General features: G+C 41.5%; 1 protein-coding gene across 1 annotated transcript in view; it reads right to left on the bottom strand.

The window, feature by feature from the left end:
- Positions 1 to 6,588: 6,588 nt before the first annotated feature.
- The window catches only part of LOC142213161 (occludin-like), a 38,260-nt gene continuing 25,599 nt past the window's right edge, over positions 6,589 to 19,249 (bottom strand). The window contains exons 5-8 of the mRNA XM_075281394.1: positions 13,527 to 13,697; positions 11,684 to 11,855; positions 11,553 to 11,594; positions 6,589 to 6,940 (exon numbers count right to left, since the gene is read on the bottom strand). Of these exons, the coding sequence (XP_075137495.1) occupies positions 6,839 to 6,940; positions 11,553 to 11,594; positions 11,684 to 11,855; positions 13,527 to 13,697 (487 nt within the window). The 3' untranslated portion in view covers positions 6,589 to 6,838. The remainder of the gene's footprint in view (positions 6,941 to 11,552; positions 11,595 to 11,683; positions 11,856 to 13,526; positions 13,698 to 19,249) is intronic.

Raw genomic sequence — 19,249 nt, 5'->3', positions numbered from 1 at the left:
CCTGAATCACATGCTCTATTAAACGAGACTAAGTAGTCTGAAAGTATGTGAATATTCATGCTTATTTTAGATTTTCTTGCAAGAATATTCAATAACAAGAATATTCAATAACTAAACGGTGTACTGCAGTTTAGTAAGTAGGAGATACAGGTATTGCTGTCCAAAACCATTTTGGGCCTTTCATGTAATTATCTTATTCTTGCCTGAAGCAGATGACTAATTTTCACTTGTGGGTTACTTGAGCCGTCTTCTGTTTCAAGTGCAATGTAGTTATTTCAAATGACTTTTTAGACAGCTTATCAGACAAACTGGGTTTAATTTAGCCTGACTAGCATTTGTGCAGCATAAATTGAACAGATTTTTCACTGTGGTCAATGCTAGATGATAAATTTTAAAATAAATGTCACATTGGAAAAATGTGGCTTACTCACTCTCCAAGACTATACATATAAAGTCTAAGGCCCCACATAGCCAGTTGAAGCAAAAAAGCGCTGCTGGATAAAGCATGGCAATACATCATGTTTTTTCCTACAGTGCTTTACACAGAAAGTTCACATAGGGAACCTTTCTGCTTCAGTTATACCTATAGGGAAATCACTGGCGTTTTTAGGTATAATTGACATGCTACAATTTCCAAAACCACCATGGCTTTGGAAATCACACAGTGTCCGCTGCCCGTATTTTTCTGCAAAGTGTGGATGGGATTCGGTAGTGACTATAAAGTGCTGTGCCAAAAGCACGAGGGCACCGGCCTTACTGAAAATCTTAAATGCGCTAGCTGCTATTAAAAATAGAAATGGTGAACTCTAAAGTTTTTTTTTTTTTTTTTTTCTGTAAATGCAGTCAAATGTTCTTACTGGTATTTTTGAAGCACCGTGTCCAGAATAACCACTACTTGTTTTGATTGCTTTCAGACAGTTTTTATCTATTCATATATAACAATTTACTATGTATATTTTGAAAATATGATCATGTCTTGTGTATTACTTGTCCACTAAACCCTTGTGTTGCCCATTTTGGCACCAAAGATCCAGACTACAAATCAATAAATGTTTTTGTTGACTGCGGTTTTTTTTCCTGACAGGCAGAGGTTATTGTGTTTGTGTGATGCCTATGTTCAATGTGTGTTTCTACTCTTAAATTTGTGTGTATAAACATTCTGTTAATGCCAAAAATGGGTGGAAGGGAATATTGCCAAAGAAGGAATGTCAGATTGAAAACAAGTAATAATAATTAATAAAAAAAAGAAAAAAAAACACAGATATGAGAAGTGTTTTTTTTTTTTGTGCTTATTAACATAGTATTGATATTATCCCTTATGATGATATGGCATCCAAAAGTATGGTCTGTGTGATGTGCAAATCTTCTGTACCTATTACACCTCTTAGGGAATAGAGCTCACAGCATCCTATGAGTAGAGGACAATAAACCCATGGCAGTTCAGGAACTCTATTAGGACCTTTGAAGTTCTGCCAACTATATACAGTACAAGTACCCAGCAAGCAGTGCCAATTTCAATAATAAGTTTTACGTACTGGTAGAAAGTGTTTCCTTATTTATTTTAATTTGAGCTTACAGTGTACAATAAAAACAGATACTAGATACTTTCAGACCTGAGAATCACACAAATATATAGATCACATGAATATGCAGTCATAGATCAACTGTCTCATGCCAACTGAAAAACAGTAATAGTTATCATAACCGTGCAGTCTACTGTGGGGTTACCCTCCCTTTCCACTAACCTTTGTCTGTTTTACCCTTCACCCAATGTTTGTTTGATCTTCACTTTGCTCAATGATCCCCTCAGGTTTTCCAGAAGATACCAGGTAATGTGTGAGTGGTGTAATCTAGGTGTATCTCCCATTGTGAAATCACCTTACTTCTTGTAGTAGCTACAGTAGTTGTGGAACACTACTTACTAAGAGGGTGAGGAGTGGTAACTTATTTGGATGATGTTGGCAAAGAATTTTTTTCTTCTATTGACTTAATTCTCAAACTGTTTTAGGGTAGTGGGGTGACTAAATAAGTCTCATACCCCAAGAAGCCAATAGTTACAAGAAAGTAGTTTTCCAAGCAAGGACTGTTACGATACTTCATATTGTGTCATTGATAGTATTGCCTCAGTGTTCTTGCTCCAATCCAATATTTGCTCTCTGGGGCCCCTCTTTGTTTTATAGATATACACACAGAATAAGTAGACACGTACAATCACACTGTTTATTATATTTTTAAAATGTACAGATACTAAAGTTCAGATTTTGACACATCATATTATATGAATAATAAGAGACAAAAAAAATTGTGCAGATTTGTAAGAACAGGCAAAGGTTTGGTTCGAGTCTCTTATAGTATAATGACCCAGTCATAAAACACAATGACCCAGATTTACTATTGTGGCTGAGATTAGACAATGGCGTATACATGGTGCATACAGTTTAGGCTAAAATTTTTCAACTTGCTAGACGTGTGGTTGTGGATTCTAAGAAAAAGGTGTGTAGCTTTAATGGACCAAGAATTTGGTGAAAAATATCTGGCTCAATACATATATACATACATACAATATACATTCTTGGTTACATTTCCTGTAAATAAGAGTAGTCTATTCATTAACATTAGACCGCTGTATCCTTTTTTTTTTTTTTTTTTTCCTCAGTCAGTTGTTTTGATTGTGAAAGGTCTCCCCACAATCCTTCATATCTTCTAGTCCTTAAACTACCTGCATGCTATTTTAAAGCACATTCATTGCTGGGAATGTATCCAGTTATTTTAAAGCATATCTACTAAACATCAAGTTTTACTTATTTTTCTTTTCCTTTGTCAGAACTGTTGTTTTGATTCTATGATGGATAGAAGAACAGTAGCATGAATATAACCTCAGGGGTTTGACTATTGCCACCCCAGCTGATCAGATATTGGATAGAGCTGTAGCTCTTGTGCGCATATTTACAAATGTCATCATCCAGCTAATTTCACAATCAGTATATCTTCGGAGAATTGGATGAAGAACATGCAAACTCCAAGCAGTTGTCCCTAGCTGGATTTAAACCCAGGACTGCAAAACAACAGTGCTAACCTCTGAGCCACTATGTTGCACAGCTGAAATTGTGTAGACCAGCAGTTCTCAACCTATTCAAGCAAAGTACCTCCTGATGAGAAAATGTCTCAACCAAGTACCACCAAAGTAGCAATTACTTAAATGTTAATAAAAGGCTTTTTTATTATTATTATTATAAAGGAGCTCAGTGCCTCCACATATAGTATAATGGCCCCCTCAGTGACCCCACATTCAGTATAATGGCACCACCAGATCCCCTATATGTAGGATAATGGCTTTCACACTTCACAGAGACATAACAGCCCCCACACAGTATAATGTCCTATAGTGTCCCCTACATTAAAAGAACCCCACAAACTATCATTGGGCCAACTGCACCCCCAAGGACAGCTGGCCGTACCCTGCCTTGAGAACCTCTGATGTAAACAGCAAGCATGCAAGTAAAGAAAAGGACACTCTGCTGACACCAATGCTTTGGTCTCTTTACAGCTGCTATTTCCTGAACCTGGATATACACTGTCTACCAATAAGTATTTGGACAGCCATGCAAATGACGATATCTGCGGTGTCACGCCTTCTGCCGTTAAATATCATGCAGGAAACCGCATTGGCATTAGTTGCATGCAAGATGCCAGGAAGTGCAGAGTTGTCCAATTTCGAGAAAGAAGTAATTGTTGGGTACCACAGAAATGGTCGATCCTTAAATGGGTTGTCCCATCACAAGGATCCTATCTATACTACTTGTTAATGTGGATGTAAGACTTTTCCTGAATACACTGCTTCAGCAAAACTGCTTTGTTTGTCCACTATCTTACTTTATTCAATTCATTGTGGACACAGCCCTTGACGTATCTGCTCAAAAGTCAAGTTATGTATCTGCTGCTCTCAGGGAGGAGGGGCTAAGTGCAGGAGAGCGAGCCTGTGTATCTAGATATTCCTGTGTCTACACCATGTGACCTAGGTCCTGCTATCAGGGGAGAGGAGCTGCTTTCATTTCTTCTGTTCTCCCAGTTATCAGGCTAGCTAATTCAATTGTGTTCATTATGGCAGAGACAGGCAGTCTCTGTATGTAACACAGAATGGAGTTGCTGCTGCCTGTACTTCATAGTCAATATGGGTGGGCGGAGCTACATGCTAATTTGGGGGTGGAGCTAAATGGCATGTTGCATGTAAAACCCCGCCCACCAAATGATGCAAGAAACCAGGAAGAAAGAAGATTTTACAGGAGTGAAGACTGGTGAGTATGCGACGTGGGAATACCCCTTTAAGGGACAAAGCAAGCGAACTGAATTACCCAAAATCAATAGTGGCCTATGTGATTATGAAGTGGAAGGTGAACGGTGATTATTGGAATGTACCCCGAGTCAGCAGACCCCAAAAAACTTGGAGGTAGAGACCTGATGAGTGATGGCCAGAGAAACCGTACCCAACCAATGGCTCACATACACCAGGAGTTTCAACAGGCATCTGGGAGTATTGTGTCAATCAATAACATCTGTAAGGAAGCATCTGCTGGGTTCTACCAACTATTGAATATGAATAAATGTTGTTTTTCTATTCTACCACAGGTGTCCAAATACTTATTGGTAGACAGTGTATAACAAAACAAAACTTGCTTATTTACATTAAAATGCTATGGTAATATGCAGTTTTTTAAAACTGGTGTTTCATAAATGTGATTTATTATTTACAGTATAAAACATCAACACAACAAAGAACACCTTATAATAATATGTTGTGCAAAAATAGTATATAAAGATATAAAAGCTCAACAAAAAATGTATATTTTCACTCTATAATCTTCCAAAAGTTGGAATGAATTCCAGGAGAGTGAGGAAAGAAACAATAATAAAGAGTCTTAACAAAGTCCCAAATCTTTACTGCTCACATTCGCAGAATATGGTGGGTGAGGTGCGGATTGGAGCTTGAGGCGCAAGTTAAGTGCAAGAAAGTGCCTTGCACCAAATGTGTGCCTTAATGTCATCCCTCTATGCCAGTAAACGTATTCACTTGCAACAATGACTGGTTTCTGGGGACACACTGCCTAGCAACTGCAGTCCCTTTAATGGGGTTTCAAAGCTGAGTGCAGCAAATAGGGAAGGAAAGCATACAGGAAATAAACCACAGAGGTGGAGTTGGAGATAGAAAAAAAAAAAGTACAATTCTGGTTTCAAAATAAAATGATTCTTTTAATTGATATTAATACATTATTAATATTGTGTAAGTAATTAGGTGCATAGTTTGCTGTATATCTACTTTCAAGGGAATTCAGCCACTTATGTAATGAATTAGATGATCTGCACTGCTTCTGTTTGACTATGGCTGCCATTTATGAAGGTGCTGGAGCTGGAGTCCGGCTGTGCAAAACTAGTGAAGTATGTGTTGGTGGTTTGGCCCACCAACTCCACAGCCCTTATTTAAACAACGCATTTCTCTATCTATAATTTTAATTATATTTTTTTAAAATACATTTAGCTGAAGAGCTTTAAAGTGGTTTGCACATTGGTGGTGTATCTCCTAATGTGTCTTTAATGAGACAACCCCTTTATGTCTGAAAGTCTTATTAGGATAAATCCCCAAATGTATGCCTGATCAGTATTCACAAGTCTTTGAACAGAAGCTTAAAATTACATGTATTTTACAAAAATTCATGTCTTAAAATGATGTTTGGATTGTTAAATATATGCGCATCCTAGCAAATTTGGCTTAAAAAAAAATACAAAATGTTTTAACTTATTAAATGTGTGTGTACTCACATTTTTTTTTTTTTTTTTTTAAATAAATCATGTTTGCTATGTAAAATGTCATTAGTAATTGTAAAGCTAGACAGAAAAAAAAAGGAAATGGAGCATAATGCCCCTGCAGACGACCGTGGGCGAAATCTTTGTTTTTCACACTAACCCATTCATTTTTATAGATGCATACACACGGCCATGTTTTTCACTGATCAGTGTCTTAGTCGTGATTCTGTATCAGATAGAACATTTCCAATTCTGTTCAGTTTTTGCGGATCGGGCTCACCCATAGAAACTTATGGGAGACTAAAAACCTAGGACGGCACACTGATGTACTCAATAGATGTCTCGTGTTTTTCTTTGGTGGATCCGCAAACTAGGATCACACGCTGAAGTCAGTTTTTGCGGCGGACATATGGCACTGAAGAAACACTGAACACACACTGAGGACACTGTCCGCAAAAACTGAACACTAAGGGCTAGTTCACACGTGAACTGCCCGCGCAGCAGCTCGCCGCTAGCGGAGAACAGAAGCCCGGCGGTCTCCATAGACCACCATTATAAGGGGAGGTTTTGGACGCGAAATCTGCTGTCAAAAACCTCCCCTTATACTCACGTGTGAACTAGCCCTTATTACTAGTTTGCTGATCACAAAATTCACACAGCCGTCTGCAACTAGTCTTAGGCTAGGTTCACATCTGCGCTTGGGTTTCCATTCCGGGGGTCCACTTGGTGACCCCCTAAGCGGAAACCTAATCGGTATAAAAAAAGCGGTTACCTTAGGAAATATGCGGACCCCATAGTCTTATAATGGGTTCCGCCTGAAAAGGGCTGAGATCTAGCTAGTCTCAGGTTGGTCCACATTTTTTTTTTTTTTTTTTTAAACTACAAATGAAAATATTTTTAATGGATACAATCCTTTAAAGCTGCAAAATTTCAAAAAGGCATTTCTCATTCAAATTCATTTGTCTTTTAAATCTATAAAATGCCGGCATTAGCTTCCCTCTGGTGGACATTTCTAACATTGCGTCTTTGTTTTTGTTCATCAATCCCTTCCTTTGTCATAATCGTTTACCATCCTTTTGATATGAAACAGTTTGTTCCGAAGTTGTTTGGTTTCAGTCTTCTTTGTTTGGTAATCCGGAGTCTAAAAAAAGCAAAGTTATATATTATTCTTATATATTGTACAAAAATCAGGGCATTAGCTCAGTTACCCGGTACATATAAAACCGTGCAGATATATTGTATACATTTCGAGTGGGAAATCATGAGATAAATGCAATACTCGATTGATTCCTGCCATTTCAATTCATGAACTTTTACTAACTCTTTGTGTGTGTGTGTGTGTGTGTGGGGGGGGGGGGGGGGGGCGCTGTTCACTGTGCTTCACAAACAAAGTTATAAATGTATTCTCTGGGTTAACACAATTACAATAATACCAAATTTATATAGTTGTTCTTCAAATAATAGTTCACCCATATAAGAACCCAACTGTAAATAAACGTTTCCCCCTTATTAATAATAATTCACTTACATGACAGCCCCCTTAACAATAAGTTTCCCCCTTATAGTAGTTCTCCCTTGTAAATAATTGACTCCATGAATAATAGTTCCCGTTTTATAAAAAGGGGGACTATTATGTGTAATTGGGCTATTAGTTATAAGTGGGGACTATTATTTAAAAGGGGGAACTATTTATAAGGTGGGGCTATTACTGATAAAGGGGGTATTTATAAGGGGACTATTACTTATAGGGGAACGATTTAGAAGGTAGCACTATTATTGATAAGGTGCACTATTTATCAGCAGGCATGCTTAGGGACCACCTAAATTCATTCTGGTAGCTCACAAAAACTGCACTGACACTTTTTTTTTCAGTATTAGCCTGGTACCTAGCCCTTACCTTAGACTGTTTCTGTCCTGTGAGCCTCTCAGCAACCTGCTGACTTGCTCTTTCCTTAGTCTAGGGCCCCTTTATCTCTGTCAGTAAGATGAATAATGATAATAGCAAGGAGACCAGGCCTAGGAGGGAGGATTGTGGTCCACCTGCCTCTGTTCATAAATGTCGTCTCAACAACCCAGGGCATCTACCATATATATATGGTAATATTAAAGGGATCCTATCGCTCACACACAATTTTTTTCTAGGTACCACTTTAAAATACTGTGCAAGCGGCCATTTTCTCGCGGGCTGTGGGCATGTGTAGTCTGCTCTGCCCAAGGCCTGAGGCCTAGAAGTTACAAGCCACCGCCGGAAGAAGAGGCTGAAGAGGACGCTGCTGACGAACATGGAGGCGGCGCTGGAGAGAGTTCTCTCGCAGCATGGGGGACGCCCCCAGTGCTGTTTGAGCTCTTGGGCCCGCCCCAGTGCTGTGAGAGAGCTAATTTGCATGCCAACAAGAACCGAGATTGTAAGCAAACGGCGGCACGGAGAAGACAACGAAAGGTAGGAGACGAATAGCCTTTCTTAAGGCTATTCCGATGTTTTACCTAGAAAAAATTGTGTGTGAATGATAGGATCCCTTTAAATATTCCACCCAGTTTATTATAGTCTGTGTGAAATGCTCCATATCCATATGTATTGTAGTTAGTGTACCTTTCCAATACCACTCCTTTAGGAGTTAAAGGGCTAGGGCCTAATGTGAGATTCACTTGCTCCCCTATGGGCCAGTCTAAACCTGGCTGTATTGCTCCTGTAACTAGGGCTAACATATCATCTTCAGCTACAGGGAACAACAGCAAAAAAAAAAAAAAAAAAAAAAAGTAATGTTGAAATGCCCCCAAAAGTCTATTATGCGCTTATGCACAATGTGAAAAAAATAAAATTAAGGCAAAAAATAAAGTTAAATTAAAAAAAAAAATGTCCCCACCATGGTCACATCACAGGTTCTAGCCCTAGCATCATGAACCAGGGAATATGGCCTAGTTATGAAGTGGTTACGCTTCCTATACTGATTGTTTGCATATGTCATAGCGGCCTCTACAAGGTGCTGATTCTTACGATAGGTTTACACTAGCATTCGGGTTTCCGTTCGTGGGGTTCACTTGGAGAAACCTAATCCGTTAAAAAAAGCATGTAAGCGGGTTTGGGGCTGGAAACCCCAAACAGAGAGAAAGTGCTAGTGTGAACCTAGCCTTAGAGTGTGTATATACAGTAAATATATATATATATATATATATATATATATATATATCCCGTTAAATTCACTTCAAATATTATGCATATAGTCCTAGCCACATGAACTTAGTCATTCTCCCTCATGTTCATGTTATATGAAATCTGTCAGCAATATTCATGCAACTATCCCCTTTATCTAGCAGTGGTCAGTCTCAAAAGCACCCTCATATGCTTATTTTTGTGAATCTTGCCTTGCTTATTTTTCCCTGATATGCAAATTAGCTTGGATGATTTCTGTTTCCAGCTCTGCCTCTCTGCAGGTGACTGACTTCCTCGCTCGTTCCTAACTCTTTTCAGTGCTTATGAAGCATATAAAATCCTCCCAGCATGTAAGGGAATATTGTACTGGCAACAAGCAACCTTTTTCATTAATCAAATCCGTTATACAGTATTGCAGCCAGATAGCTACCTAGCTAAAAAAGAGAAAAAAAAAATGGCCACATTATCATATAAAAAAGGTGCACCTCCAAATATCCAAGCTAAGGACCTCCACAGGTAGAACAAAGAGAGGAAATAAAACTCCCATTATACAGTGTTGGGATCCACTGTGGAACACATTGTACTATTGAGAGACAACTGTTATTGTCATCATACTAGATGTAAGCAGAATGAATGACAAGAAGAGATCTAGATAACTGTGAGGAATTGACACAGAAAGTATATTGGAAAACTGTACAATAACTTTTCTCTCAATACTGGTCTGAAAGTGGCCAACCCCTTTGTTTATGGTGCCATTAAACACTAAAACTTGTCCTGCAAAAAACAAACCTCATTATAATTACATTGATGGAATAATGAAAAACTTCTGACTCTTAATATGTGACGACAGGAAAAAAAAAAAGTGCTTGTCAATGTCTGTGCAGGGTTGCAAAATATGATGGCACTATATCAGTGAGCAAAATAAATAATAAGTGCTACGGAAAAAACTGTGATGTGTTTCTGCAGTGGTTTTTCCCTACAGTGTTTTTTGGCTGTGGTTTAGTGTGTGGGCTAAGGCCCCACATAGAGGCCTCAGCAAAAAAAAAGTGCTAAAAAATATTTTAGCGCACTGTGAGGATGGGATTAGCTAAAATCCCATCTATTACACAGTCATTGTAATATGTCGCATTTAAAGCCACCTGGGGCCCCAGCCTAATGAGGTTTTCCAGCCTAAGGGTAAGTTCATACGGGGTTTTTTGGTCTGGAACCTGAGGCGGAGGCTGGACCAAAAACCGGGTAGCCGCAACTGAAAGCCGATGCACTGCACTGGCATCCAGTCGTGCACTCCGTTCCGGATTAGGCCCAGTGAATGGGCCTAGTCAGGAGGAGGGAGTGTCTTTAGGCGGATTCGCGAGGCGACTCCACCTGAAGAATGAGCATCTTGCTTCTTGAACTTACTCTAAGGTCACACGGAGTATTTTGGTCAGGGTTTTGAGGCTGTATCCGCCTCAAAATACTGACCAAAAAGATGGCTCCCATTGAAATGGAATGAAGTGGGAGCTGGTGTGTATCAAACCCATACCTCCCAACCGTCCCGATTTCCCGAATTCGGTGTCCTGTCCCGCGGTCCCGGTCAGCGGGAGGTATGAGCGAGTAAAGCAGGAGCTGTCACAGCTCAGCTCCTGCCTTTCCGCTGCGCTCTAACTTCGGCGTGTGTAGGTGCAATGTGATGACATCACATCAGGCCTACAACTATGTGAGTGGAGTGAGAGAGCGGAGAGAGTGGCGGGGGAGTGTTGAAAGGTGAGTATAAGTATTTGTGTTAAACATTGAGGAGAATATAATGTAGGGGGCCTATGAAACCCGGGCATATGGGGGGGGAGAACGGCATCACATTGGGGCAGATGAAGGGGGGGGAGAACGGCATGACACTGGGGCAGATGAAGGGGGGGGAGAACGGCATGACACTGGGGAAGATGAATGGGGGGGAGAACAGCATGACACTGGGGCAGATGAAGGGGGGGCATGAATTTGGGGGCAGAGATGGGGGGACATGAATCTTGGGGCAGAAATGGGGGGACGAGAATCTGGGGGCAGAAATGGGGGGACGAATCTGGGGGCAGAGATAGGGGGACATGAAACTGGGGGCAGAGATGGAGGGGGGACATGAAACTGGGGCAGATAAAGGGGTTATATGAAACTGTGGGAGAGATGGGGGGAATATAATTTACAGGTGACTATAGGAGGATTGTAATGTGTGGGTGCACATGAAAAATGAATGAGCATGGGCAGAGTCAACATAAAAGTGGGTGAAGATAAGTTTGCCGCAGTGCGCACGCGTGCCGCATATTTTGTCCCTCTTTCAGCTCTTCAAAAGTTGGGAGGTATGATCGTTCCCGCAGGTATAATTGACATGCTGCGTTTTTCAAAGAGCTTTTCTGCAGCATTTCTTTTTTTTCTGCAATGTGTGGATGGGATTAGCCAGAATCTCACTCACTTTGCTGGTACTATAAAACATTGTGCTTTTTCTGCCAAGTAGCGCTCCGGCCTTAAACCAATAAATATGATTTATAAAAATAAAACTTGAATAAAGAATAAACCACTTATCAGAAAATAATGTGAATCCAGTGCTGTGGAAGGAAGTAGATGTAGGAATGCTCACCCTTTTAATATCTTTCAATCTGTTGTACTCCTCTGCCACCCCCTGCAGAAAAAATGAGACAAGATGTAAGGCCTTGTTTGGATGTTATTGAGAAAAAGAGGCGAGGGTTAATCGTGGATATTGTACAGTACCTGGTACTGGGTGGTGCCCTCGCTGAGTCCATCAAGTTGCTTGTTCAGCTGCTGCAGCTGGGTGTTAATATCATCCATTTCTGCACACATTTTCTTGTATCGCTTCAGGTCAGAGTCAAATTCTCGCTTATAATCCTGGCGTTGGGAGTCTGAGGTAATCGGTGGATACAAGCTAAAAGGAAAAGTATAACAATATCAGATTTATTTTGTAATTCACTGGTGCCTGTAAACACATCTATTATAGCCACAGTCACTTTCATACAGCTAATATTAATCCTTTCTGCAAAGTAGGGATTATGGGGCCAAACATAAAAAAGAGGAGGGAGGGCAAGATTGTAAAAAAATAACATAGGGCCTCGCTTTTGGTGCTACGTTGTGCTACCTTAACCTATTTTGCGCTATGTCCCCACGTAGTGAAACACAGGAAAAAAATGAGGCAGAAAAAAATGTGGCAGAAACATTTTCACACAGTTTTCCACATATGTCTCTGTTATTCATATATTTGGAGTCCCATTACCAGGTAAATCACTGCATAAAATTGAGATTTACATGAAAATTGGGTTCAAAAGCTGAATAACAAAGGCATATTTAGAAACTGTACAAGGTACTGTGACTAGGTTTATAACCAATTTACTGCTGACAGACTTCCTTTATAGAGAGTCTATCACCTCCCCTGAGTACATCCAACTACAACCACTGTGTCACTTTTGTAGACTTGTAGAACACAGTTTTGAAGCCCTGGGAGTATTGCTGTTGCTACTAAAGTAGGATGGGTGATGTTATGGTATTTCAAGAATGAACTCTCACAGAACGGGGTGGTGCAGGCAGGAGATGGTAGTGGTCTGAGTAACAACAACAGGGCTGAAATCCCATCCTCAGTGCACCAACTGCTTAATTTGCTTAGGACTTTAATGTTGTTTTTCCTCAATTCTATAAAGGTAACATACATAGCAAAGGTATGATGTTGATCACTGTAATGTACCCTGTAACAAAGCTGTAATGGATCATTATGCTTGGGGATTTGGTAGAACCCATTTAAAACAATTTTTACACCAGCCGATTGGGAATGAGTTCATACTGAACTGCTTGTTTACCTGATCATCAGTCCTTGTAAGCAGGGCACTAATTAGCCAACAAATTAGCAAATTTGGCTATTTGTTGGCTGGTGTGATAAAAATGTTTGCTGGTGGACACAGAACATTTCCCCTTGTAAATAGGGGATGGGCTGCTGATGCAATACACAGTGCATGGGGGTAGGGTTGAATTCAAGTTTATTGGTGATTTTTGATTTTAAGAAGAAAACCTGCATGGAGCATATCAGAATTGTGCTTCTTTGAAATGGCAAATTAATCAAACTAATTTGATTAACTGCCTAACCCTACATGGGATACAAGTATTGCGTGAATGACCATTCCTTCTCATACAGTGAGCATTGGCTCTTAAATGGCTGCCCATTGATATACAGAATTCTGAACCCCAATAATTGGCCCATGTAAATGGACCTCTAACTTGCACTAAATTAAAGCTCAGCTGCCAATTATTGCCTCGTTTGAAAGACCTTCACATCAATTGTTTTTGGGATCCTTTGCTCCTCATGGGTTGTGCCGAACAGCAATCTTTTATTAGCTAATTGCTGCCCACTTCACAGCGGCTGATGACATAGTTTACTCAGGGAGATGTGGCAATGGCCCTCAAGTGCTTGCTAGTTTGTTAGCTGATTAGTTCCCTTTTTTCACAGACCAATGTTGGAACAAACAAATTTTCCTGTAAAGGCTTGTTCCCAGTCATGGATGTTTGCAAAGAAGGCAAAAGTGCCACTATAATGATCCCTAAGTTAGATTACCTGTCCCACTCCTCCAGGTCTCTGTCATCTCCAGATTCAACTGCTGTTGTGTAGTCTGTTTCGTATTGGGATTCATCCAACTCTGGGTTTCTTCTCCATCGTCGACCCCTGCGGACTGGGGGCCTTCCCCTGCTTTGTTCCTGGGTCTCTCTAACTGATATAGGTGGGCTGCTGTAACACAGGATTATACTTATTTATTGGAATGATAACCAACTATGGAAGTCGTCAAAATAGTTTCTGTTATTTACCACTAACAAATTATGAGATATTGGATCATTTTCTTCTATAAATAAATAACCAAATCTAATACTTTTGATTTATTTATTTATTTGTTTGATTTGGTTTTCTTTATCTATTTTTGTGACTTGTGTAAAAAAGCGGTGGCTCTGTGGTTACTGTTACCTTACATTTCTGCAGTACCAAGTTCAAATCTGACCATGGACAACATCTATATGGAGTTTGTATGCTCTTCCCTTGATGGTTCTCCCACAATCCAAAGTAATTTAGAATGTGAGCCAAAATTGTCTGTTGTCTGTAAAGCGTTCTAGAATATGAGGGTGCTAATCTCTATATTCTAAAAATTAATTTCTGTCTGTCTGTCTGTCTGTTCTCTAATGTGAACCAAACGACTGGACCGATCTTCACCAAATTTAGTACAGAGATACCTCAGGTATCCGGGAAGGTTTAAGACACGACTCCAACTCACTCGGATGTACTGTTGCTGAGATACAGCATTCCAAACACAATGCCCCCCCCCCCCTTAGCCAATACAAACCTGCAAGTCTTTCACTCATATTCTAACTGCAATACACACGGTCACTCCACATACACAACCCAATACTGATATCCAAACTGAGATGCACGCATCAGAGGATTAGATACACAGATCAGCACACAGTATCACACGCCAGAGGATTAAATACGCACTTCTGCACACAGTTCCACATGCCGAAGGATTAGATACACGCGTCTGCACAAAGTACCACACACCGGGGGAATGGATACATGCGTCTGCACACAGTACCACATGCCAGAGGATTGGATACACGCATCTGCACACAGTTCCACACACCAGAGCATAAGATATGCACATCTGCACACAGTACCACATGCCGTAGGATTAGATACGTGCATCTACACACAGTTCCACATGCTGTAGGATTAGATACGCGCCTCTTCACACAATACCACACAGGGGATGATTAGATACGTGTGTCTGCACACAGTACCACACTTTGGAGGATTAGATACATGCCTCTGCACACAGTACCACAAGCCAGAGAATTAGATACACGTCTCAGCACACAGTACCACACGGGGGAGAATTAGATACGTGCATTTGCACACAGTACCACATGCCAGAGGATTAGATATGTGCATCTGCACACAGTACCACACAGGGGAGGACTAGATACGTGCATCTGCACACAGTACCACATGCCAGAGGATTAGATATGTGCATCTGCACACAGTACCACACAGGGGAGGACTAGATACGTGCATCTGCACACAGTACCACATGCCAGAGGATTAGATACGCGCATCCGCACACAGTACCACATGCCAGAGGATTAGATACGCGCATCTGCACACAGTACCACACGCCAGAGGATTAGATACGCGCGTCTGCACACAGTACCACATGCCGTAGGATTAGATACACGCGTCTACACACAGTTCCACATGCCGTGGGATTAGATACATGCCTCTTTACACAATACCACACAGGGGAGGATTAGATACGTGTGTCTGCATACAGTACCACACTTTGAAGGATTAGATATATGCCTCTTCACACAGTACCACAAGCCAGAGAATTAGATACGCGTCTCAGCACACAGTACCACACAGGGAGGATTAGATATGCGCATCTGCACACAGTACCACACGCCGGAGGATTAGATACACATGTCTGCACACAGTACCACATGCCGTAGGATTAGATACGTGCGTCTACACACAGTTCCACATGCCGTAGGATTAGATATGCACCTCTTCACACAATACCACACAGGGGAGGATTAGATACATGTGTCTGCATACAGTACCACACTTTGGAGGATTAGATACATGCCTCTGCACACAGTAGAACAAGCCAGAGAATTAGATACGCGTCTCAGCACACAGTACCACACAAGGGAGAATTAGATACACGCATCTGCACACAGTAACACACAACAGAGGATTAGATACGCGTGTCTACACACAGTTCCACATGCTGTAGGATTAGATACACGCCTCTTCACACAATACCACACAGGGGAGGATTATATACATGCCTCTGCACACAGTATCACACTTTGGAGGATTAGCTACATGCCTCTGCACACAGTACCACAAGCCAGAGAATTAGATATGCATCTCAGCACACACTACCACACAGGGGAGAATTAGATACGCGCATCTGCACACAGTAACACACAACAGAGGATTAGATACGCGTGTCTACACACAGTTCCACATGCTGTAGGATTAGATACGTGCCTCTTCACACAATACCACACAGGGGAGGATTAGATACATGTGTCTGCACACAGTATCACACTTTGGAGGATTAGCTACATGCCTCTGCACACAGTACCACAAGCCAGAGAATTAGATATGCGTCTCAGCACACAGTACCACACAGGGGAGAATTAGATACGCGCATCTGCACACAGTACCACACGCCAGAGGATTAGATATGCACGTCTGCACACAGTACCACATGGCGTAGGATTAGATAGGCGCGTCTGCACACAGTAATACATGCCATAGAATTAGATACGCGCATCTACACACAGTTCCACACACCGCAGGATTAGATACGTGCCTCTTCGCACAATACCACACAGGGGAGGATTAGATACGTTTGTCTGCACACAGTACCACAAGCCAGAGAATTAGATACGCATCTAAGCACACAGTACCACATGGGGAGGATTAGATACGCACATCTGCACACAGTACCACATGCCACAGGATTAGATACATGCCTCTTCACACAATACCACACAGGGGAGGATTAGATACATGTGTCTGCACACAGTACCACACTTTGGAGGATTAGATACATGCCTCTTCACACAGTACCACAAGCCAGAGAATTAGATATGCATCTCAGCACACAGTACCACACGGGGAGGATTACATATGCGCGTCTGCACACAGTACCACACGCCAGAGGATTAGATACACGCATCTGCACATAGTATCACATGCCGTAGGATTAGATACGCACATCTACACACAGTTCCACATGCCGCAGGATTAGATACGCGCCTCTTCACAGACTACCACACAGGGGAAGATTAGATACGTGTCTGCACACAGTACCACACTTTGGAGGATTAGATAGATACATGCCTCTGCACACAGTACCAACACGCCAGAGGATTAGATACGCGCGTCTGCACACAGTACCACATGCCGTAGGATTAGATACACGTGTCTACACACAGTTCCACACGCCGTAGGATTAGATACATGCCTCTTCACACAATACCACACAGGGGAGGATTAGATACGTGTGTCTGCATACAGTACCACACTTTGGAGGATTAGATATATGCCTCTTCACACAGTACCACAAGCCAGAGAATTAGATACGCGTCTCAGCACACAGTACCACACAGGGAGGATTAGATACGCGCATCTGCACACAGTACCACACGCCAGAGGATTAGATATGCGCATCTGAACACAGTACCACATGCTGTAGGATTAGATACGTGCGTCTACACACAGTTCCACACGCCGTAGGATTAGATACGCGCCTCATCACACAATACCATACAGGGGAGGATTAGATACGCGCATCTGCACACAGTTCCACACACCAGAGGATTAGATAGGCACGTCTGCACACAGTACCACATACCGTAGGATTAGATACGCACGTTTGCTTACAGTTCTACATGCCAGACGATTAGATACGCACATATTAACACAGTTGTACACGCCATAGGATTAGATACACGCGTCTGCATACAGTACCACATGCTGTAGGATTAGATATGCGCGTCTACACACAGTTCCACACACCGTAGGATTAGATACGCGCCTCTTCACACAATACCACACAGGGGAGGATTAGATACGTGCGTCTGAACACAGTACCACACTTTGGAGGATTAGATACATGCCTCTGCACACAGTACCAAATGCCACATATTTAGATACGCGTCTCAGCACACAGTACCACACGGGGGAGGATTAGATATGCGCATCTGCACACAGTACCTCACGCCAGAGGATTAGATACACCTGTATGCACACAGTACCACACGCCAGAGGATTAGATACACGCGTCTGCACATAGTACCACATGCCGTAAGATTAGATATGCACGTCTGCACACAGTTTCACTTACTGGAGTATTAGATATGTGCCTCTTCACACAATGCCACACGGGGGGAGGATTAGATACACACATCTGCACACAGTACCACACGCTGGAGGATTAGATATGTGCATCTGCACACAGTACCACACCAACAAGGATTAGATACTTGCGTCTAAACACAGTACTACACGGGGAAGGATTAGATACAGCTTTACTCCAGGTATCCATAACAACTGATTACAAGTTTTTCACTGATATCCAAAATGAGATACACATAATCACATGACGCTTCTGGACATACACACAAACCACATACAAAATACACCAGTGTAAAATTGGACATTTCTTATGGGGCCACTACACAAACATAAAATGTAATATACCCGTGCGAAGCCGGGTCCTCCCTCTAGTAAATAATATATATGAAGAACTATGGAAAATTTTGAAGTATTTATAAACTTTCAATCAACAGTGTAAATTTTGTAGCACAAGTAACAAGAAAATTTACTAGTCTAAGTGGGGATGCAAAGTACTACATATAAAAATCCCATAGTCTCTTCAAACAGTTGATCATCAGGAGTCCTGGGTATTAGACCCCTATTGATCTCTTAGATCTCTTAGACTGTTAGGACCCCACAGATCAAATGTTTACCAGAACACACAGCTTCCAGTCTTGTTTACATGTTGGATGCTGCACTGCTCACTCAGCATATTCTTGATAACCGCAGTTGGGGATATTATAGTTGTATCCTTTTCAAGTATCTGAGATACCACTGCAGCATCTATAACTGTCACTATCAAGAGTACGCAGTAGGAAGGGGCCCCAGTAAAAGTTACATATTTTCTCCTCAGGTCTGTATATTTTATATTATGCGTCCTATTTATAGATATTTGTAATGGATTGATAATGAATTGAGCAAGGTGGACTGGGCACAGGCCCCCTAGGTATGTGTGCAACTGGCAGTTGCTGTGGTAAGCTTCTCTTGATAATATTCTAATTTTTCTTCTCGATTCACTCCTCATTTTGGTATTATAGTGAGGGTCTAACAGCACTGCTATCCCTCTGCTTGATGTTAATTATGTACTTGTTGCTATGTAAGTAGTGGAGTATACAGCCTGGTATGCTTGTAAGCGTATGTGCAGACCTAGGGACCTGCCATGCATGGTGTTCTTCACCAACATGGTTGTTGTCATCATCATTATCTTGGAACAAATAAGGGTCAGCCTCCTCTCCTGCTGTGTCTGTGACAAATCAAGGGCCTGGCCTTCCCCTGGCAGTGCCACTGCCACTTCCAAGTCTATTTTGCCAAATAAGAAAGTGATGGGGCCACACGGTGGCTCAGTGGTTAGCACTGCAGCCTTGCAGCGCTGGAGTCCTGGTGTTCAAATCCCACCAAGG

Source organism: Leptodactylus fuscus, chromosome 1 (assembly GCF_031893055.1).
Source record: "Leptodactylus fuscus isolate aLepFus1 chromosome 1, aLepFus1.hap2, whole genome shotgun sequence".
Classification (NCBI taxonomy): domain Eukaryota; kingdom Metazoa; phylum Chordata; class Amphibia; order Anura; family Leptodactylidae; genus Leptodactylus; species Leptodactylus fuscus.
The sequence above is the reverse complement of the archived record's forward strand: the minus strand, read 5'-3'. Positions and strand labels throughout refer to the sequence as shown.